General features: G+C 48.7%; 1 protein-coding gene across 1 annotated transcript in view; it reads left to right on the top strand.

The window, feature by feature from the left end:
- Window positions 1-18,682, top strand: part of Wdr72 (WD repeat domain 72) — a 172,886-nt gene that overhangs the window by 18,525 nt on the left and 135,679 nt on the right. The window contains exons 2-9 of the mRNA XM_023565937.2: window positions 1,718-1,882; window positions 6,396-6,502; window positions 11,718-11,796; window positions 13,133-13,307; window positions 13,676-13,752; window positions 14,934-15,053; window positions 15,949-16,094; window positions 16,462-16,558. Coding sequence (XP_023421705.1) covers window positions 1,730-1,882; window positions 6,396-6,502; window positions 11,718-11,796; window positions 13,133-13,307; window positions 13,676-13,752; window positions 14,934-15,053; window positions 15,949-16,094; window positions 16,462-16,558 — 954 coding nt within the window. The 5' untranslated portion in view covers window positions 1,718-1,729. The remainder of the gene's footprint in view (window positions 1-1,717; window positions 1,883-6,395; window positions 6,503-11,717; window positions 11,797-13,132; window positions 13,308-13,675; window positions 13,753-14,933; window positions 15,054-15,948; window positions 16,095-16,461; window positions 16,559-18,682) is intronic.

The following is an 18,682-nucleotide window of genomic DNA, read 5'->3' as shown; positions in this document are numbered from 1 at the left end:
CTAACCCTTGCCAAGGTTCATCTGCCAGCTGCGGCTGTTGTAACAGACTATCATGTTTTGCAGTATCATTGACACAGGATCCCTGATTTTTCACAAGAGCTTTTCCCAGGCATGGTTTGTATGTATTTTTACAGCACACCCATTTGTGCTTCTGGGGTGGCACATTTTTCTTTGGATTTGGAAGTAAACTTCCTTATTTTCTTGAGCTGGTGGTGCAGTTTTTCTGGTTCTCTTTTCATTGAGCAGAGTGGCCTCTAACAGGTGTAGATTAACACTCAAATTCCTGGCTCTGTTGAGGCCCTCTTAGCTGTTTGTGCATTCCTCTTCCTGTTTACTCTTTGAGATTTCCCAGGTTCCCTTGCAGGCCTGGTTGTGAAGGAACAATTTCAAGGTACTCAAAGGTGTTATTTCTCTGTGTTGGGAGCAGAAGCCCAAGTTCAGAGGTTGTAGTGTTACAAGAAATCTCTGGGTTCCTCAGTAATCTGGTGAATGTGTGAGGTCACATTATTCAAAATTATAACACTCAGAGGGTTTCCATGGACATTTGGTTTTGAGGTGCTGGGGTGTGACAGAAAGAGTGGTACTGGTGTACTGTAGATGGCATAGACATAAGCACTGCCTAGGAAATAAGTTGGGAAGAAATAAGAACTGAGTCCCAAACAATGCTATTCCAGGTGCAGATTTTATGCAGCCAGTATATGGAATGCCTACTGCCTTTGAGTCTGTATTCATGATCTTAATGCACACCTTGTTTATGGATTTGTCTATGTGTAATATAGTTACTTAAACACTATAAATAACACGCTCCACAAGTAAGAACACTTCTCATTGGAATTTACCTCTTCCAGTGACTTAGTACCAGTCAGCAAAGTTTCATTCTGTTGACTTCCTCAAATCAAATGTGGAAATTATGCTTGGTACCTGCCTCTTCTATTTTTGACATTTCAATGTGATAAACATAAATTACATCTCAGAATTATTTGTATTTCTGGCAAGAATGCCTGTTTGGGAGAACGCTTAACTTAGTGTCCCCTGTATGTAGTGCGCACATCTCTGGGGGAAATGTATTTCGGGTGGTACTGAGCAACTGTTTTTCGGACAATGAGGTATTCATTTCATCCCTTGCAACTAACAATAAAAGGTAGTGATTCGTGGAGATTGTTGTGAAGGAAGATACTAAATGCAAAAATGGGCCAAATAAGATTATTAAAAACCAATATGGTTGGAACGGAAAGATAGGAGAAACTGTGACAGTTACTCATATGTGATTCTTTGAAGACTCAAAACATGGTTTTATGGACAAGACTTCCTTCTCAACAGCAGACCTCAGGTATTTAGTACCTAGCTGAGTGACTGTCCTAGAAGAGCTGGCTGTGTAGCTGCATTCACAACCTAACAGTGTGGACAGCTTCTCCCTAAGAGGCCAACCTGACTGTGGGAGATGTTGCACCTAAACCATGTGAAGGGGATTCGGGTTCGGAGTGGGAAGATTTCCACCCCCTTCTGTCCATCAGTACCATTGACTTGAAGGAAAATCCACTCTTTGGTCAGAAATGCGCTGGGAGGATCATGTCAGTGTCTAATAATTACCTTGTCCTCTAATGGGTGGTGGTATGAACACATCACTAATTAAAATGTGCATCATCCTAAATCCACTGGTATGTGACTGGTTCCCCCCACCAAGAGATGATCTGTACCCTTTCCTTTCTGTATCCAGGACTCAAGTGGCATGAGGACCTCCCTGCAGGCGGTGGCACTGTGGGGAAAGAAGGCCCCTCCACACAGCATCTCTGCCATCATGATCACCGACGACCAGCAGACCATTGTGACCGGAAGCCAGGAGGGTCAGCTCTGCCTCTGGAACCTTTCACCTGAGCTGCAGGTAGGTGAAGTGGACAGCAGCACACCTACATGCAGCTGTCTGCTCTCACCTGCAGGCACAGCTGCTGCTGAAGAGAGGTTTGCTTCAGCAGCACATTGGTTTCACTTCTGAATTTGGATAAAACAAAGTATTAAACTGTAGGCAAAGACACTTCAAAATTATATTGCAAATATTGCTAATCTTAGCTATCAGCTAAGTATTGTGACCCTTTAAGCTATGCTGAGTCTTATTGCTTAATGTTCTGAATTATACATTTAAGTAACTGAACTACAGACACATATGTGTAATTTTGAATATTATGACCCATTAATCTAATCCCAGGGCCTGCCTCCCTGAAAACGGTTGTGAACCACATGAGTAATATCTTAATTATCTGGCTGCTGCTGCTGGTTCGGCCCTCTTGCTATTCTTTCAGTTTCTGCTTCCCTGAGATTTTTACAGTTCCCATCAAATGGCTCTAAATCCAATTTACTGTTGTCCTCTTCCTACTTCAGAAACCTGGCATCACCTAGGAGTCGGCCCATCGATTGGCAATTAATTGTCTGTCCCAAGTCATAAACATTTAACATATTGGAATAGATATTTGCTTAACTCTAACGGGCTCCAGACCCAATTTGGACATTTAAACTAATGATGTGCTTAAAGTATGCTGCCCTCATTAAGAAGCCTTTTAAAGATCAAAGACTATTTTTAGTCTTTACAGTCTGTCACTTTAAAACCTAAATTAACAATTAATTGTAATTCTATTTTATAGTGTAATTAACTAACATCTCCCATGGTGGGTCAGTTCTGCCCCAGGATGGCAGGGAGACTTGCTTGGTGGCGCAGCTCGCTGGGCTGTGGCTCCTTCTGCAAGAAGACTGTCACTGTGGCCACTGCACACGGAGGCCCACGGGGACTGGAGATGCAGTTCCTATGGTAGCTTAAACCCAGACCCCTAAGGGCTTCCTATGCCTTGCTGCTCCTTTATGGCTGGAGTGGTTCCCCGGCAACTCATAGGTCAGCTAAGCTACAAAACGTGCCACCCTGGCACCCTGTCTTCCCTAGTCTGTCCTTGTGTCTGGCATGCTTGTGTCGAGTTGTTCAGCTGCCGAGGGCGGCTGAGATGTGGCAGGTGGTGGGGAGAGGCGCAGGTGGTGTGGCTGAGTCATGTGCACCCAGTGTGGTGGTCTGGGCAGGAGGGTGCTGCCAGCCAGGGCGGGGCCTCTCAGGCTTCCTGGGAGGAGGAAGCAGCTGAGGCCTTGGGTCCGAAGTGATTCTGATCAGCCACAGAAATTCTTCTGGCTTCTGATTATCAGCCACAGAATAGTTCCGATTATGATACAGGTGATGTTAAGAAGGGGGATAACTACGTCTTGAAATACTTTAACTGCACTGATATGGCTGGGTTATCATCCTCACACACGTGTGTATTCAGAGCACTAAAGCAGGATTAGTTCACTGGGAACACAGATTTTTTTTTTCTAGTCATTCACATTAAACCATTGGCCCATTAGTGTTCTTCTCTATGTATTTTCTGTTTTGTAGTTTAATGTTCATAATCTTCCTTTATAAAATAATGAGGATTATGTTCTTTTTCATACGTGAGATAATAAAAGAAGTAGAGCCCTTAGTGTCATACTTTTTAAATTCTCATTTAGGAGAAAATCATCAGTATTTTAAATAATAGGTTAGCTAAAAAATGTTTATATGCCAAAAATTTAATTTTATAACTAAATTAAATTTAATTTAATTAAAATTAAATTTTAATTCTTCTGAGGGAAGAAGCCAAGTAAAGTTCATTTTCTTTATTTATTGGCCTTTTTTGAGGCAGGGTTTCAGTGTATGATTCAGGTTGGCCTTGAACTCACTTTGTAGCCCAAACTGGTCTCAAACTCATAGCGATCCTTCTGCCTCAGCCTCCCAAGTGCTGGGATTACAGGGGTGCGCCACTACCCTGGTTTAAAGTATTTGTTTAAATGTTTCAGTAGACTTTGTGTTATGGGAGTTCCAGGTTCATAACAATGGCATGGAAGGAACAGAAAGCTCCCACGTGATCTCCCTATGCCAACAGCTCCCACTGTCAGCACACCACAGTGGGGACTGGCATTTTCACAAAGGCCATTGTGTGTGTGCCTGTCTGGGCCACTTGTGATGTGTGGTGCATCTGTGGGACCTGGCACCTGTGGTGGCACCAGTAGTGTGTCCTGTAGAATGGTTCCCTGCCCTAGAGGCCCCTGCGCTCCACGCATTTGCCGCCTCCTCCAGGAGCCTGCTGCACTGGGTGCCAGCTCATCAGTTGGCTGTTTCCAGAACGTTCTGTAGTTGGAATCACACTGTGGAAACTGTGCATTTCAGTATCTCCATGTCTTTTTGCTTTTTTTTTTTTTTTTTTTTTTTTTTTTGGTACTGGTGATCAAACTCACAACCTTGCTCTTGCCAGACAGGTGCTTATGCCGCTGAGCTAAACCCCCAGCTCTGCTCTGTGTCTTTTCACAGCTTGGTAGCTCATTCTGTTTCAGCACTGCATTCGCGTGCAGTGACTTGGTTTGCCTACTGGTCTGCTGAGGGACATATTGGTGGCTTCCCCAAGTTGGCACCCATGAGTGAGCCAGCGGAGGGAGGGCATGATTTTGTGCAGGTGCCGCCTGGATGCGCTTCAAGCGTCCTGCCTGGATTTCATGACAGGAGAGCATGGAGACTCACAAGGAACTGCTGGGCTCTCTCAAGACGTGGTGGGGCTGCTCTGTGTCCACAGCTCTGCTGGCAAGGGTGTGCCCCATCCTCCTGGAGGACCCTGGAGCTCGCCCGCTTATTTGGTGTGTGGCTGTCTGCTCAGAGCTGGGCTTTACATTTCTCTAAGACACAGGGTGTGGCCCATTTTGGCCTGTGCTTGCTTCTTTTCTTCTTTCTTTTTTTCTTTCTTTCTTTCTTTCTTTCTTTCTTTCTTTCTTTCTCTCTCTCTCTCTCTCTCTCTCTCTCTCTCTCTCTCTCTTTCTCTCTCTCTCTCTTTCTCTCTCTCTTTGTCTCTTGTGCAGGAATCAAACTCAGGACTTTGTACTTGCCAGGCAAGTGCTGCACCACTGAGCTATACCCCTCTTCCCCTCTTCATTTTCAATCTCTGTATTCTTTGGAGAGTCATCTGCTCAGATCCTTTGACTTTTTAAATCAGGGTTTTCATTCTTCTGTTGTTGAGTTTCACAAATTATGTGTTTTGGGTAAATAGTCCCTTAACAGACAGGTCTTTTGCAAATATTTCTCCCTGTGGCTCATCCTCCTCCCTCTTCTCTTGGCCTCTTGTTTATCTTTACATAAATGAGAAATATATATTTTAGAAATTTGAGGTAATATAGATCGTCTAGAAGTGAAATGAGCTTAAAATGCCTAGGCTCTGGTCTAAAATGGCATTTTCTTTCTCTTTGTTTTATTAAAGTAACAGACAAATAAAAGTGGCATATTTAGGGTGCTGAGTGTGAGACCAGGGCAAGGTGGTTACCCAGCTGTTAACACGGCACCTCGTGTGGCCCTGGGATTTGCATGTGGGAGGATACTTGAGTGCTGGAGGAGACCTCCAGCCCACGATACTATAGACTTGTGCTGTTATTTTTCTTGGTGCTAAGCATGAATAGGAGGCCTTTCACGCCCTGAGTAGACTCCACTGCTGAGCTGCCCCATGGTGCTGTGCATGCCCCGCTGTGTCCATCTCCAGTGCAGCCTTGCAGCCCTTTGACTCCTCCCTTGGCCTGTAGCAGCTTAGCTGCCGACTCTGCTGCTATGGGTTGGACAACTTGAGGTTCATCGCATAAGTGCGTCTGGCTTCTGTCACTTAGCAGAGTGCCCCTCTGGGCACACCTGTTGTCACAGGGCAGCTTCTCTGTGTTTATGGCCTAACAACTGTACTGTAGATGCATGTGTGATCTCTTTTTGTGCTGTCCAGAGGTGGACACTTAGGTGCCTGCTGCCAGGCCATTGTAAAGGTGCCACAGGGCACTTAGGTGCTGAACCCTGAATTTCTACTCTGTTAGGTCTGTGCACAGACACAGGCTGCGGGTGCCATGGTTACACAAGGTATAATTTTTTGGAGAGTCGTCTGCTTGTATCCCCATGCTGTTTTCCATAATCACTGTGCGGGTTTGCATCCCCACCCACAATGAGGTGTTCAAATGTTTACAAAGGGCAGTCTTTTCTCCTATGTTGTTTTGCAAACTCCTTTCCCTTTCGAGAGCTGTACAGGTCCCACTCTCATCCCAGTGGCATCCCCTGTGTGACAGGTATCAACATGGACTTGTTTGTATTCAAAACCTCGCTGTGGTCAAAGGGTCTGGCGTGCCCTAGGTTTCCTGACTGGTACCAAACCAAACAAGCAAAGCCTGTGCAGCGTCGCCTCTCTCCCTGTCTGTCTGTCATTGTTCAGTGCACTCCAAAGAATTTACATACAGAGGAGGGTGACATGGACAGGTTTCGCTGCTGGTGTGCTTGGTGGGCTATTTCTGGTTTTCAGTCCCAGGTTTGTGAATGTTTACTGTCCTTTCAGATCTCAGCTAAAGAGCTCCTCTTTGGTCATTCAGCGGCGGTGACATGCCTGGCCTGGGCGAGGGACTTCTCCAAGCAGCCCTACATTGTTAGCGCTGCTGAGAATGGGTGAGTAGTGGTCAGGTGCAAGGCACTGTCTCCTCCTCCACCTTGTCATGTAAGGGGCTGCAGGGCAGGTGGTTTCAGGGTCAGGAAGGTTCCAGAACTGACACGTTCCTTGTCCAGAGAGGGAATGTAGATGTGTGGTGACTTGTGCGTTGGTCCCCAGGAATAGACTTGGTCTCATGAGTCTCAGTGTACCGCCTGGTGCTGCTGGAGGAGAACCATGGGAAACCCTCTCGCGCACATACTCTGGGCTCTGGGGTTCCTTCCTGTGCGGCAGGTGCCCGGCGACACACAAGTGGAAATAGGAGTCCTGCCTGCCTTTTTCCATCTCCCACTCCCCTTGCACTCTTAAACCCCTGCAAGCCTCCACTGTGGTCTTGCAGGACAGTGCGGCAGTCCAGTGCCTGAGTGGCACTGTGTTCTGAAGCTCACAGAGTAAGGGCCTGAGGAGAGCGGTGTAGGGCAGAGGAGGGGAGGCCAGGGCAGCGCTGGGCGAGCTGTCCTGGATGCACCAGACAGGAGGTTGAGACCCAGCTGGGGCAGAAGCCCTGGGAGGAGGAGCACCCCGGCTACTGAGTGTTGGTGGGAGGATCCAGAGGGCTGTGCAGCCTCTTCCTGGGAAGGAGCCATTGTGCTGCTGGCTGAGACTAGAGACTTCCGGTTTACTTTGTAGCCCAGAGGGATATTGTGTCTCTCTGTGTTCTGAGAGCCAGAAGAACAGTGAGGACTCAATATCCGACTTGTGTAAACATTGTTTAAGGTAGTGGCTTGCAGGACAGATAGCAAAGCAGTGCCTCAGAGTGTACAATAAAACAACACCAGGTAACCCTCTGAGCTACCAAGTTGTGACCAGGTCTGAAGGGAGATGACCCCCGACTTTCTGCAGCGTTTGCTGGGGTGAAAATGTTTGCTGCCCGTTCACATGGAGACAGGGACTCCTCTGAGTAGATGGGGGGTGGCTAGTTTCTTTCTGAGTGTTAGAGGACTGGAAACTTAGGGGCCAAGTGAGGAAAGGCTCTGCGTGGCCTCTGAGTCTGGGGCCCACAGGCCTCTCCTGTGTAGCTAGGGTTACCCTGTGCGGTGCGACCAGCTGTCTACCTCTACCGCAGTGATCTGGGAAGCCCTTGGTGTGTGTGTGGGCTCCACAACTTCTTCCCTCTGGACGCTGCTGCTCAGGCAGGGTGGACCCCGCAGCTGCTGTGTGCCCAGCACCTCCTTCCACACCACCCCAGGGTGGGCACCCAGCTCCGCTGGCTGTCGTCACGAGGTATCCCAGGCCAACCAGAGGGGACACAGTCACTTCCAGACCAGTTTTCACTTCTTCCCCTGAAGTCTTATTTCATTTGTTGGCTAAAATCCCCTGATTCAGAAATCCCCGTGAACTGTGGCATGAAAAGAAAACGCCCCAGATCTGATGTGTAGACAGCACAAAACCAATGAGGAGGAGGAGGAGGAGGAGGAGGAGGAGGAGGAGGAGGAGGAGGAGATCCCGAAACTCGACACATTTTCCACCAAAGAGTGGTAACCTAGGGCCAGCTGGCCAGCGCTAAGGACTAGAGAGCAGCGGGCCCTCAAAACAGGACAGAAAACAGCCATCAGCTTGGAACCCACATCCACCGAAGGCATCTGATACCTAGGGTGAGACTGAGTATCATTAAGACAAGTATCGAGGTTGTGCCTGGCACCTCATTCATCATGACATTCTAAGTGAGACTTCGGAATAGGAGTAATGGTCTCAGAAGCAAGAGATGAAAGAAGGAATGTGGAATATAGCTGGGCAGAGTTTACCTTTGTCCGCCCTCTCCACAGCCACGATGCCCATGGCGACAGCCTCCATGTCCAGGACGTCAGGCACATGGGTGTCTACCCTGCCACAGTGGTCACGGCTCTCTCTGTAATCCCAACAGACAAAAGGAAGAAAATCAAGGGTACTAGAGTGGATGCCTTCCAATTTAATAAAGAAAAAAGTTGTTTAATGTGAAGAAATAGCAAAAAAAAAAAAAAAACATAGGCAAATTGAAAACACATAAGATAGTAGAAATAAATCTTAATAAAACAGTAACCTCAAATGGGCTGTGGTGGCACATGCCTATAATTCCAGCACTTGGGAGGCTGAGGCAGGAGGATCACCATGAGTTCAAGGCAAGTGTGGACTACAGAGTGAGTTCCCAGCCAGTCTGAACTATACTGTGAAACCCTACCTCAAAAAAGACAAACAAAACAAAACAGTTACTTCAGTAACAATGGGCTGAAGTGTTCTAGTTAATTTACAAAGATTGTCAGACAATTAAAAAATTAAAAACAGTAAAAGGACTAGAACATTGAAAAGAAAATAAAAGAAAAATATTTACCAGGTATGTACCAGCCAAAATAAGGTCGCTATAGCTGTCTTAATATTTTGTGATTAATTAATATATAGGTAATAGAACTTGCAGGCAGGAAGCCATGACACTGTAGAGAGGGTTGTTGCTTACTAAGAAGCCTTTCAAGCTGGATGTGCTGGCATACTTCTGCAATCTTAGCTACTTGGGAGGCTGAAGCAGAGGATCTCCAGTCCAAGGCCAGCTCTGGCCACATGGTGAGCTGCTGTGTGTGGTCCAGTGCTGCCAGAGGTGCAGGCAGAGATGTGTGGGCACCGAGCCTCTGGGGCAGTGCTCCTCAGACTTGAGCTGAGCTACCCTCCCAGCCCACAGAACCATTATGCAGGCTTCGGGCTTCCGGTGGGACTCAGCTCTAGCACTTGACCCAGCCTTAATCCTTGACTTCACCTAGATACCACCCCATAGTCTGGGTGGGGTGAGCTGGGGATCTCGCTCTGTAGTAGGCCTCTCACTGAGCCGAAGCAGGAGCAGCCCCAGGCCCTGCACCCCCTGGAGAAGGCCGCAGCTGGGCCTCTGGGAGCACAGCCAGCCCGGCCTCCAGGGTGCTGGGCAGCTTATGGGGACAGTGGAGAGTCTTCCCCATGAGCTGCCAATGCGGGTGGTAAGAGGGGAACAAGGAAGCCAGGGCTTGAGCAGCGGAGGGAGAGAAGGAACCCGGCCATGCCAGGGAATTGCCCAGGTCCACAGGAGGCCAGGAGAGGGTCGGGCACACAGCAGACCCCCAGGGAGTCACTCTAGGAAGACACTGAGCAAGGGGCTCATCTCCTGGCCCTGGGGCAGAGCAGTGATGTTCTGAGCCGCAGACCTGAGGCAAGAGAGAGGCCCGTGGGAAGCAGTGCTTTTCTGGCCAGGCAGGTGTCTCCAGGCTGGAAGCCGGTCCATGCCTCCTGCACCTGTAGGGGAGTGGCCCGACAGAATGACCTGCAGTGAGGTGCAGAGGCCATGGTGTGAGACACCTCCAGCTCTTTCTCTCAGACCCTGCCCTAGGGCCTGCCGGTGGTCACGAGTCCTGTGTTGGGGATGTGTCGTCCGCCTTCTTCCTTTCACTGAAATAAAAACAATCAGAAATTTGTGAATTGGTGAACTTAACTTTTTAGGATTGAAGGTGATCTTATGTGCATCCAAACCCTTGGAAATGCATTTGCAAATGACAAAAAAGAACATGTACTGTAACAGATTTCAGTTCCTGTCACATGCCCAACTTGTGCAGTTCTAGCCAAAATGCCAGTGCAACTTTTAGTACACTTTTTTTCCTTAGAGCTGATAGGCTGAGTGCTTTTGATTTCTGATTTTCTTTTTGTGTTGTTTTCAAATTTATAATGTCACATAAGAAGGTCAGGAAACAGGAAAAGCCTTGGGCTTCTGGGGACACTGTTCCTGAAGCCCCATTGCACCCAGAACCAGAACCATGCGAGGTAACTGGGCTGAGCTGAGGCCGGGGCAGGGCCCCTAATCACTCTGGGTCCAGCCGGGGCTGCCCGGTGCTGGTGGGGAGCCAGCTCCTCCTGCGCACTGCCAGTCGGCCAAGAGCCTGTCCCAGCCACAGGTAGGAGTTTCGCTGGTGACTCCTGATGGACCAAACAGTGGAAGGCCACACTGAACCCCCCAGCTCCCCGAAGAACTAAGGTCGCACATCAAGGTTGCAGGAGGCTCAGTGTTCATTTGACATGTTCCCACCCATGTGCCTTCTGGATGTGCCAGTGGCCGTGCCTTTGGGGTGTGGTGTGTTGATTTTTATCAGAACACACAGGCACAGGCTTTCGCTACTGTCCCACAGTTACATGTGTAAATGGAGGGGAAAGTTGCCCACCTTTTGCTTCTGTGTCTGCAACACCTTGCTCCCCAGCCTCACTACCAAAGGCACCAATTGGACCTTTTGTTGTGGGACAGAGCTGGGTAAGGCAGGGCACCTGCCCACCTCCCTAGTGTCCACTAGATGGCAGTAGTGTGCCCCGGTGGTGACCACTCGGACAGCTGCATGCCCTTGGAAGAAGAGGTTGAGCGGAGACTTGGGATGAAATTGCCCCAGTTTAAAAACCACAGATGTAGGAGACCGGTGCCTGTGTTGGTTAGGAAAGCACAGCAAGCCCACAACCCCCGGTGCCCAAAGCATTTAATACTGGTGGTGTGGTCGTAATGAGCACACTCCCTTCAGTGCCTGGAACACACTCACTCATGCTTCCACGGGCAGAGCTGCCTCTGAGTTGAGCCATCAGCACCGGAAAGCATTCCCAGCTCTGGTGCTGTGTGGGACAGCAGTCCAGGGCCACAGTGCTGCCTCGGTGTTCGTAACACAGGAGACCCAGGAGACCCAGGGGACGGTTTCAGAGCAGTGGGGTTCCCCGTATGAAGGGCAAGGCTGATGATTCCAGGATTTCAGATGAGAAGGCCAGGAGTAAACAGTCCCCATGATATGCCAAGTGGAGCCTCTTGGTGGCGCTGTTTGTTTTTACAAAAATGTCACCTGGGCCCCAGAACAGGCAGCCTGGCTCTGTGGGTTAGGGCTGGTTACAGTGCTCAAGACACCAGCCTGAACTCAGCCAGGGGATGTCTCCCAGAGGCTGCTGGGTCACGGAGTGAGGCCATCTCCCTGCACTCAGGCCCTCGGTAGGCTGCGGTCCCGTGGCACGGTGTCATTCCCCAAGCACCTGGCCACAGAGCAGTATGTCAACCCTGCCAAGACCATGGCATTTTCTAGTCTGGTAGTCTGCAACACAAAGCCACGTACACGATCGGGCTGCACTGAAGAACCACACTAAAGGGAAAGTTGGTGGGACTGAACTGATCGCAGCCAGTGGAGTGGAAAGGACAGAGAATGACACTCTTATCTCTTCTAGGGAGATGTGCGTGTGGAATGTCACCAGCGGCCAGTGCGTGCGGCAGGCCACCCTCCCCTACGGGCATGCCTCCATCTGCGTGAGTCCTGTCCTACCCCCAGGCTGCTGCAGGGCCCCATGCTAGCTCCAAACAGCCACCCATGAGGACAGCAAGTCTTTTGAGGATGCAGTTTCCTTGAATTTTTATTTGATTTTGGGGTTCACAAAGCTTTTGTGCATAAGAAGGGGGAGAAGGACTGAAGGGAAGAGGAATAGGGAGAAGGGGGCAGCAAGGTGTCCCATATACAGGTGCAGGTTCACCATGCACCAATGAGATGCGTCCTAAAACACGCACAGAACTGAGATCTTTCTCAAAAGATACTGCCCAACAGGGTCTTCCTCCTCGTTCGTCGTCTCACTTCCCCACCTCATCTCCGAGAGACGGGGTGTGTGCTTCTCCCCGTGACACACACGCACATGCACTGCAGGCCCAGGCCGGCTTCATGACATGCCGCGTTACAGAGGGTCTGAGTTCCCTCCTTTGCATTAAAGCCTACTTCATTCCTAATTTCTGAATTTGTTCATTGTGTGGAGAGCCAGAGGTGTCGCCATGATCTACTTTTCAGAACAGATTTTGAGTCTTGGTGGATGGATGCCCACACGTGGGAGGCCATGGCAGGCTTTCGTCAGAGCTGAGGTGGTTTTTAATTTTGCATGTTACTCTTTGAAGTGCTAAATGCTAACATTTGCCAGCTCTGTTCTGTTCTCCTTGGGCCATGATCCTGTAAGGTGAGGGAATTCGCGGAAGTTGTAATGTTCTCTGTGATCTTTAATAATAAAGTCTTTTCTAAGACTTACTTGGAACAGGAAATTCTCACATGCTCTTCAGACACTTTTATTGTTCCTTGTTTATGGGTACCAATATTGCAGTAATGAGGAACCTGGCTTTTGGTGTTTCTGGTTAGCTCTGAATAACACTACAGAAACAACCTTCCTGTGAGCTTCAATGCTTTAGATAGTCCTTCTTTCTTCATGATCCCCGTCTTCAGAAAAATGAAAAATGCAAGTCAAGCTAAAGTACATTATGGAAAATAATCTCAGAGAAATTTTAGTTGTTATTCAATTTAATGCCTTCCCTGAAAGATGCTGAAACTAAAATTGACAGAAGTCTTCAGCATAGCCAAAATTATGTCACACCAGATATGGCAGCTGGTGCTTGTAAACCTAGCACTCTGGGAGGCTGAAACAGGAGTATCACAATGTCAAACCCAGCCTAGGCTACGCAGTGTGACCCTGTTTTAAAATAAAAGTAAAGAAGGGCTGGTGATGTGCTTACTGCTGGCCTCTAGGCTCGCTCTCCAGACTGCAAACAGCATGTCTCCGAGGCCCAGTTTCCTTGCCGTGACAGCGCATTTGCTCTGTGCCTTCTGCTGTAGTATTACCACTGTTCAGCCCGGATGACTGGCAGTGGCTGGCTGCTGTGCTGTGGCGAGTACCAGGACGTCCTCGTCATCGACGCTGAGACTCTGACCGTGGTACACACGCTCATGTCCTCGCAGTCCCCAGACTGGGTTACCTGCATGTGCATTGTCCACTCCGTGCGGGTTCAAGGTAAGGGTGTCACCGGTAATGTGCTCCATGGTGTGGTGTGCACTCCTTGCTGCTGCCTGGGGCAGAGCAGAGCAGGTCAGGGGACAGAGGGACAGAAGGACAGGGCCGCACTGTGCTGCATGGCCAGGAGCAGCCAGGCTCCCCACGTGGCCTACACAGGGCTCTGGTGTCCCTGGGACTGGCCTGCTCTTCCTCTGCACAGGACATTTAAACCACTGGCACTGGGCGTGAAGTGACAGTTTGTTATTAGAGTGGGAAGTTGCGTGCTCACTACTCCGCAGCCCTGTGTGACACACCCAGAGGGCACCAAGTTGTTACCGCAGCCTGTATCCTGCCAGGCTCACGTGTGACCTTTGTTCCTCTTCCAGAAGATTCTCTGCTGGCGGTGACAGTGACCGGGGATCTCAAGGTGTGGGACCTCTCCTCATCTATCAACAGCATCCAGGTGGGCAGAAACCACTCTTCCCCAGGCTGAAACATGCTGACGCAAATGTTTAGGAAGGAATACAGCCTCACTCGGCCTTTGGGTGTGGGCGTTGGTGACGGCATCTTCTCAGCCTTGATCCATGACTGTATCAGTGTCAAATACACACTCGTTCACACACACACACACACACACACATACAGACACAGACACACTCAGACTCACTCAGGCACACATGGACACAATCAGACACAGACATACAGACACAGGGACACACACAGACACACATGGGCACACAGACATACAGATACAGACATAGGGACACATGGACACACAGACATGGATACACTCAGACACACGGCATGCTCAGATGCTTGAACTCACTCAGGTACACCCAGAGATGAGCTAGCATACATGCACAGGTGGACACACAGATATACCATGCAGACACAGAACACACAGATGCACTCCCACAGAGACACACAAGGACTCCTGGGGCGTCTGGAATCAGAGGTCCTGGCATACACCCCAGCCACAGCGCCCTGCCCGGAAGCCCCTTTCCCTGCCTTCCGTGTGGGCGAGGGCAGCCGTGGACAGGGAGATGCAGTCCTTGTGTAGGGTGGGAGCCCAGGGAGCTATGGCCTGCTGTGTGCTGGGGATGCACGTCCTACCTGGCATCCTCAGCACTCATGGAGCGACCTAGTCCATGCGTGCTGTTATCTACATCTTCCCAAGCACTTCGCTCAGTTTTTAAAGGTTAGCAGTGAGTACTGAAGGTATCAGGAAATTGCCTGTTTGTTTGTTCTTTTTTCCACATCTGAAAGTGCATAACCACTATCAACTCTCAGTAGCCATCACACGCTGTCACAGAGTGTATGCTGAGTAACTGTATAAAATGTTTCTGAGGCCTGGGAATTTAGTTCAGTGGCCTAAGCACCTGCCTGACAAGCGTGAGGTTATGAGTTCGATTCCCCAGTACAAAAAAAAAAAAAGAACTCTCATAAATGCTTTTGAGGCCCAGTGCATTTCCTGCTCACAGTTACTCTTGCAAAGTAGCTTTGTTATTCAAAAAACTTGGAATGATACTGAGCACTTTTCTTTTTGGAATGGTGTCCTTCACTCCCATGGGTGCGGGAATGGCTTTTCTTGTGGTTTAGAAATGGCCTTCAATTAGTGCTCACATGTTTTCTTGCCTTTTAAAGGAAAAGCGAGATGTCTATGAGAAAGAATCCAAATTCCTCGACTCCATGAACTGCCAGGCGATTCGATTCTGCATGTACACTGAGCGGCTTCTGCTGGTGGTCTTTTCCAGATGTTGGAAGGTACATAATGCACAGCCCAATGTATAAATGTAGTTTTTTCTTGTTCAGTGAAACTGTGATAAGAACATGGCTTAGGGCGGAGAAAGCTCCTTATGACAGCATTGCTGGAGCAGCAGATGACCAGTCCATGGTGACCACTGTCTACTTCAGGTCCCATATTCTGCCATCTGTTTCCCGAGGTGCCTGTGTGTGGGCTGTGTCCTACCTGTGTTAATAACCACAGTACTGGATGTTTCTACAGTCAGGAATCATCGCTCATACTTGAGCAGTAAAAAGAAAGCTAAAACTTTTTACCTACACAGATTGCATGTTTTAAACTTTTTTCCTTCTTCTTTCCTCTGTCCCTGCATTTGTTTCTGTGACACACATTCTTTTCTGGTGACTGTGCCATGCATGCATCCGAGAAGAAAGAGAAGCTGCATCACCATCATTTGATAAAAGCCTTTTAAGGTCTTTTTTATCACTGGCTCAGTTAGCAAATCTATGCAGTCTTACCTGAAGGGCGATAATATATTTTGGAACAATTATCAAAAATATATGGTCTACCAAGGAGTGTCTACAGTATAAACTCTTTCCTGTGAACAATAAATTTTCAGATGTCAACCTGGACTGCCCATGCCCACATAGAAGGTAGGGAGAAAGTTGAGATTCAGGGCTTCTATTCTAGCATGAGATGGTGAGATGTGCTATGGGCTGAGACCTGCTAGACCCGGTGTGAAAGCTGAGGCCTCCTGAAATGCCACCTCACTGGGTAGGCAGAGCATGGCCCGTGACTGCCAGGCAGCGACAGGTGGCCGTCACCATCAGGGGCCAGGGGCTGGGGTGGGCAGGATTCGCCCTCAACCAGGCGGGTGGCCTGGAGTGCTGGCTAGCGCCTGCCTGTGCTGTGTCCTAGGTGTACGATTACTGCGACTTCGCCCTGCTGTGGACGGAGGCCAGTGCCGGCGGGAGGCTCTTTGCAGGCGGAGAGGTGCTGGCGGCCCACAGGGTCCTCGTCTGGACGGAGGACGGCTGCAGCTACATCTATCAGTTGCTGAACAGGTGGGCGCAGAGGAGGGCGGCCCGGCACGGTCAGGTAGCAAACAGCCTGGGGATATTATTGTGGGAACGCCCGCGTGCCGCCCATGATCAAAAACCAGAACAAAACGGCTCTGGCACCGAGAGATTTACCACGGGCTTGGCGGGCCCCTGGCTTTGTGCAGAGCAGCGGGGGCCGGGCAATGAGATTAACCATGTATAACGCGTGCAGCTGGTGCGCGGCGTCCGGAAAGTCACTTGTGATTATTAACCCGACGCTGTCCAGCCAGAGTGGAGAAACTTGAATGGTGCCATCCGGCTTGTGAAGGGGTGGGTGGGGGGATAAATAACTACACCATTTTCAGCTCTGCTTATTATTTCTGCCACGCAGTGGGCTTTCCAAGAGCAGCAGCCCAGCCGACAGGAGGCTGCTGAGAGAGACAGTGTACCCACACTTACTGTGCTCGGCCTCGGTGGAGGGAAGCCAGGTAACTCGGGGAAGGGGCTGCCCACTCTGCTGCAGCTGGGCCTCCTGGCCAGGATGCCTCTGTTGCGGAGTCTGCTGGGAAACTCAGGCCGAAGCCCTGCGCTCCGTGGTTGGAGAAAGAGCTCAGTGGTGGTGGCTGCAGGGAGACACTGCTGACCTTGACTATCTGCCGTCCTTAAGTGTGAAGAACAAAGTAGTACCTGTTTCTGATGGGAAGAGCTATAAATTTTAAAGAAAATAAGCAGAACTTAAAATTCTGCTATCACCACCACAAGTGTTTACTGTGAATTTTAACATTTTGTTTTACTCATTGTAGTTGAAAAATTTTCAGATACTTAGAAAAAATATTACAATGCTACAATGGAGCAGTAATCATTTCTGTATCTTTTATGCAGGTTCATAAGCAGTACAGTTTCTTTCACATTCATACGGTACAGGCAGCCCCCACACATGCATTAGTAAAATTTCTGTCACAGTGGATATTTGGGGAAATATTACAACAGTGCAGCAGTCATTATGTATGGAGACTCATGCAGTACCCACATTTCTGTCACACTATTCCGTGCATGCCCCCAGGACACACAGCCCAAACCATGCGGTGTTTGGACCCCTTTCATGGGTGGTTTGACAGAACATGACACTGGGATGTGTCCGCTCCAACTTTGGCACTTTATGAAATGGTTTTTATCCTGAGTTTGTTTCTTTAACTTAACCGTATATTAAGATCATTTTACATGTGTTTAGTTTTTCTTATGAGCCACTTTTCTTTTAAAGAAATATGATTGCTGGCTGGGAGCTGGTAATATAATTTTGAGTTTATTGCCTGACTGAATTATACACTCTAGGAATCCAAAAATCTGAGTAGGAGTTTTCCTGCAGCAGTGGGACTCACAGTGATTATTTTTAAGCCTCTGGACTCAGTCATCAATTAATTATCCGGAAGGTTTCATGGCTGTAGGATGAGTTTTGAGTTACTGAGAAGGCACGCACTTCCTACAGAAGAGTGGTTTGCTTACTTAGGCAGAGGAGCTGCTGGAAACCCACAGTGCAGGGATTCTCCCTGCCGTACATCAGTGAAGAGTGAGAGGCCGACAGCCCACAGCCTGAGCCAAGGTGGCACTGGGGCAGCCTGGTGGCCGCCCCTGAGCAGCACCCAGCCACAGAGCCAGGCCTTAGACCCTGGGAAAGATGTGCACACTCATGACCTGCTCTTGCATGCTCCAGCTCCAGTGGAATTTCACAACAGACAGTTTGCCGTAAAGCCCAGCATAGATCACGCCCTTTAAGACCTTCTGACCTACTGCAAATATCAATAGTATGTGCCCAACTTCCAAATAACTGAATTTCTTTCTCAGCAAGTTTATTATTGATGCACAAGAAAGCTATCAATTTTGTATTCTACGGTACTAATGAATTTGGTTATTAATGCTTGGAGTCTTTTGGTAAGTTTTTGGGGTCTTCTACATAGAGGATCATGACATCTGCAAATAATAGCAACATGACTTTTTCATTTCCTGTACATATCATCCCTTTTGCTGCTGCTTCTTGTCTGATTGTTTGTGCTAATATTTCCAGGACTGTGTTAAACAGGCGCAGTGTTAGCAGGCATCCTGTCTTGGTCCTGAGTGTAGAGGGAAGGCTTTTAGCTCCCCCCATTTAATATGATGTTGGCAGTAGGCTTGCCATAGAGGAAAGGCTTTTGTCAGATTGAGATAAGGTCCTCCATACCTCTTTTCTTCAGGGCTTTTATCTGGGATGGATGTTGGATTTTGTCTTCTGTGTCTATTGAGCTGATCATGTGATTTTTGTCCTTGCCCTGATAAAGTGATGTTACATTTACTCATTCGTGTATGTTGGACCCTCCCTACCTCCTTGTTCTTGGCTTCCTTGAGTCTTCCTTGTTCATGGCTTATCCTCTTTTTGATGATTTGTTGCATTCTGTTTGCCAGTATCCTGTTGAAGTTTTTGCATCTGTATTCAGCAGAGAGCCTTTAGTTCTCTTTTTAGTTTCAGTCTTTGTCTGGTTTTGGAGTCAGGAGAACCTTAGATTCCAAAAATGACTTTAAGAGTGCTCCTTCCCTTTCAATTTCATTATGGAACTTGAAGAGTATTGGTGTTAGATCTT

This window comes from Cavia porcellus, unplaced genomic scaffold (assembly GCF_034190915.1).
Source record: "Cavia porcellus strain 051 isolate PalLab524CR breed Dunkin Hartley unplaced genomic scaffold, mCavPor4.1 scaffold_1, whole genome shotgun sequence".
In the NCBI taxonomy this organism is placed as follows: Eukaryota; Metazoa; Chordata; class Mammalia; order Rodentia; family Caviidae; genus Cavia; species Cavia porcellus.
The sequence above is the reverse complement of the archived record's forward strand: the minus strand, read 5'-3'. Positions and strand labels throughout refer to the sequence as shown.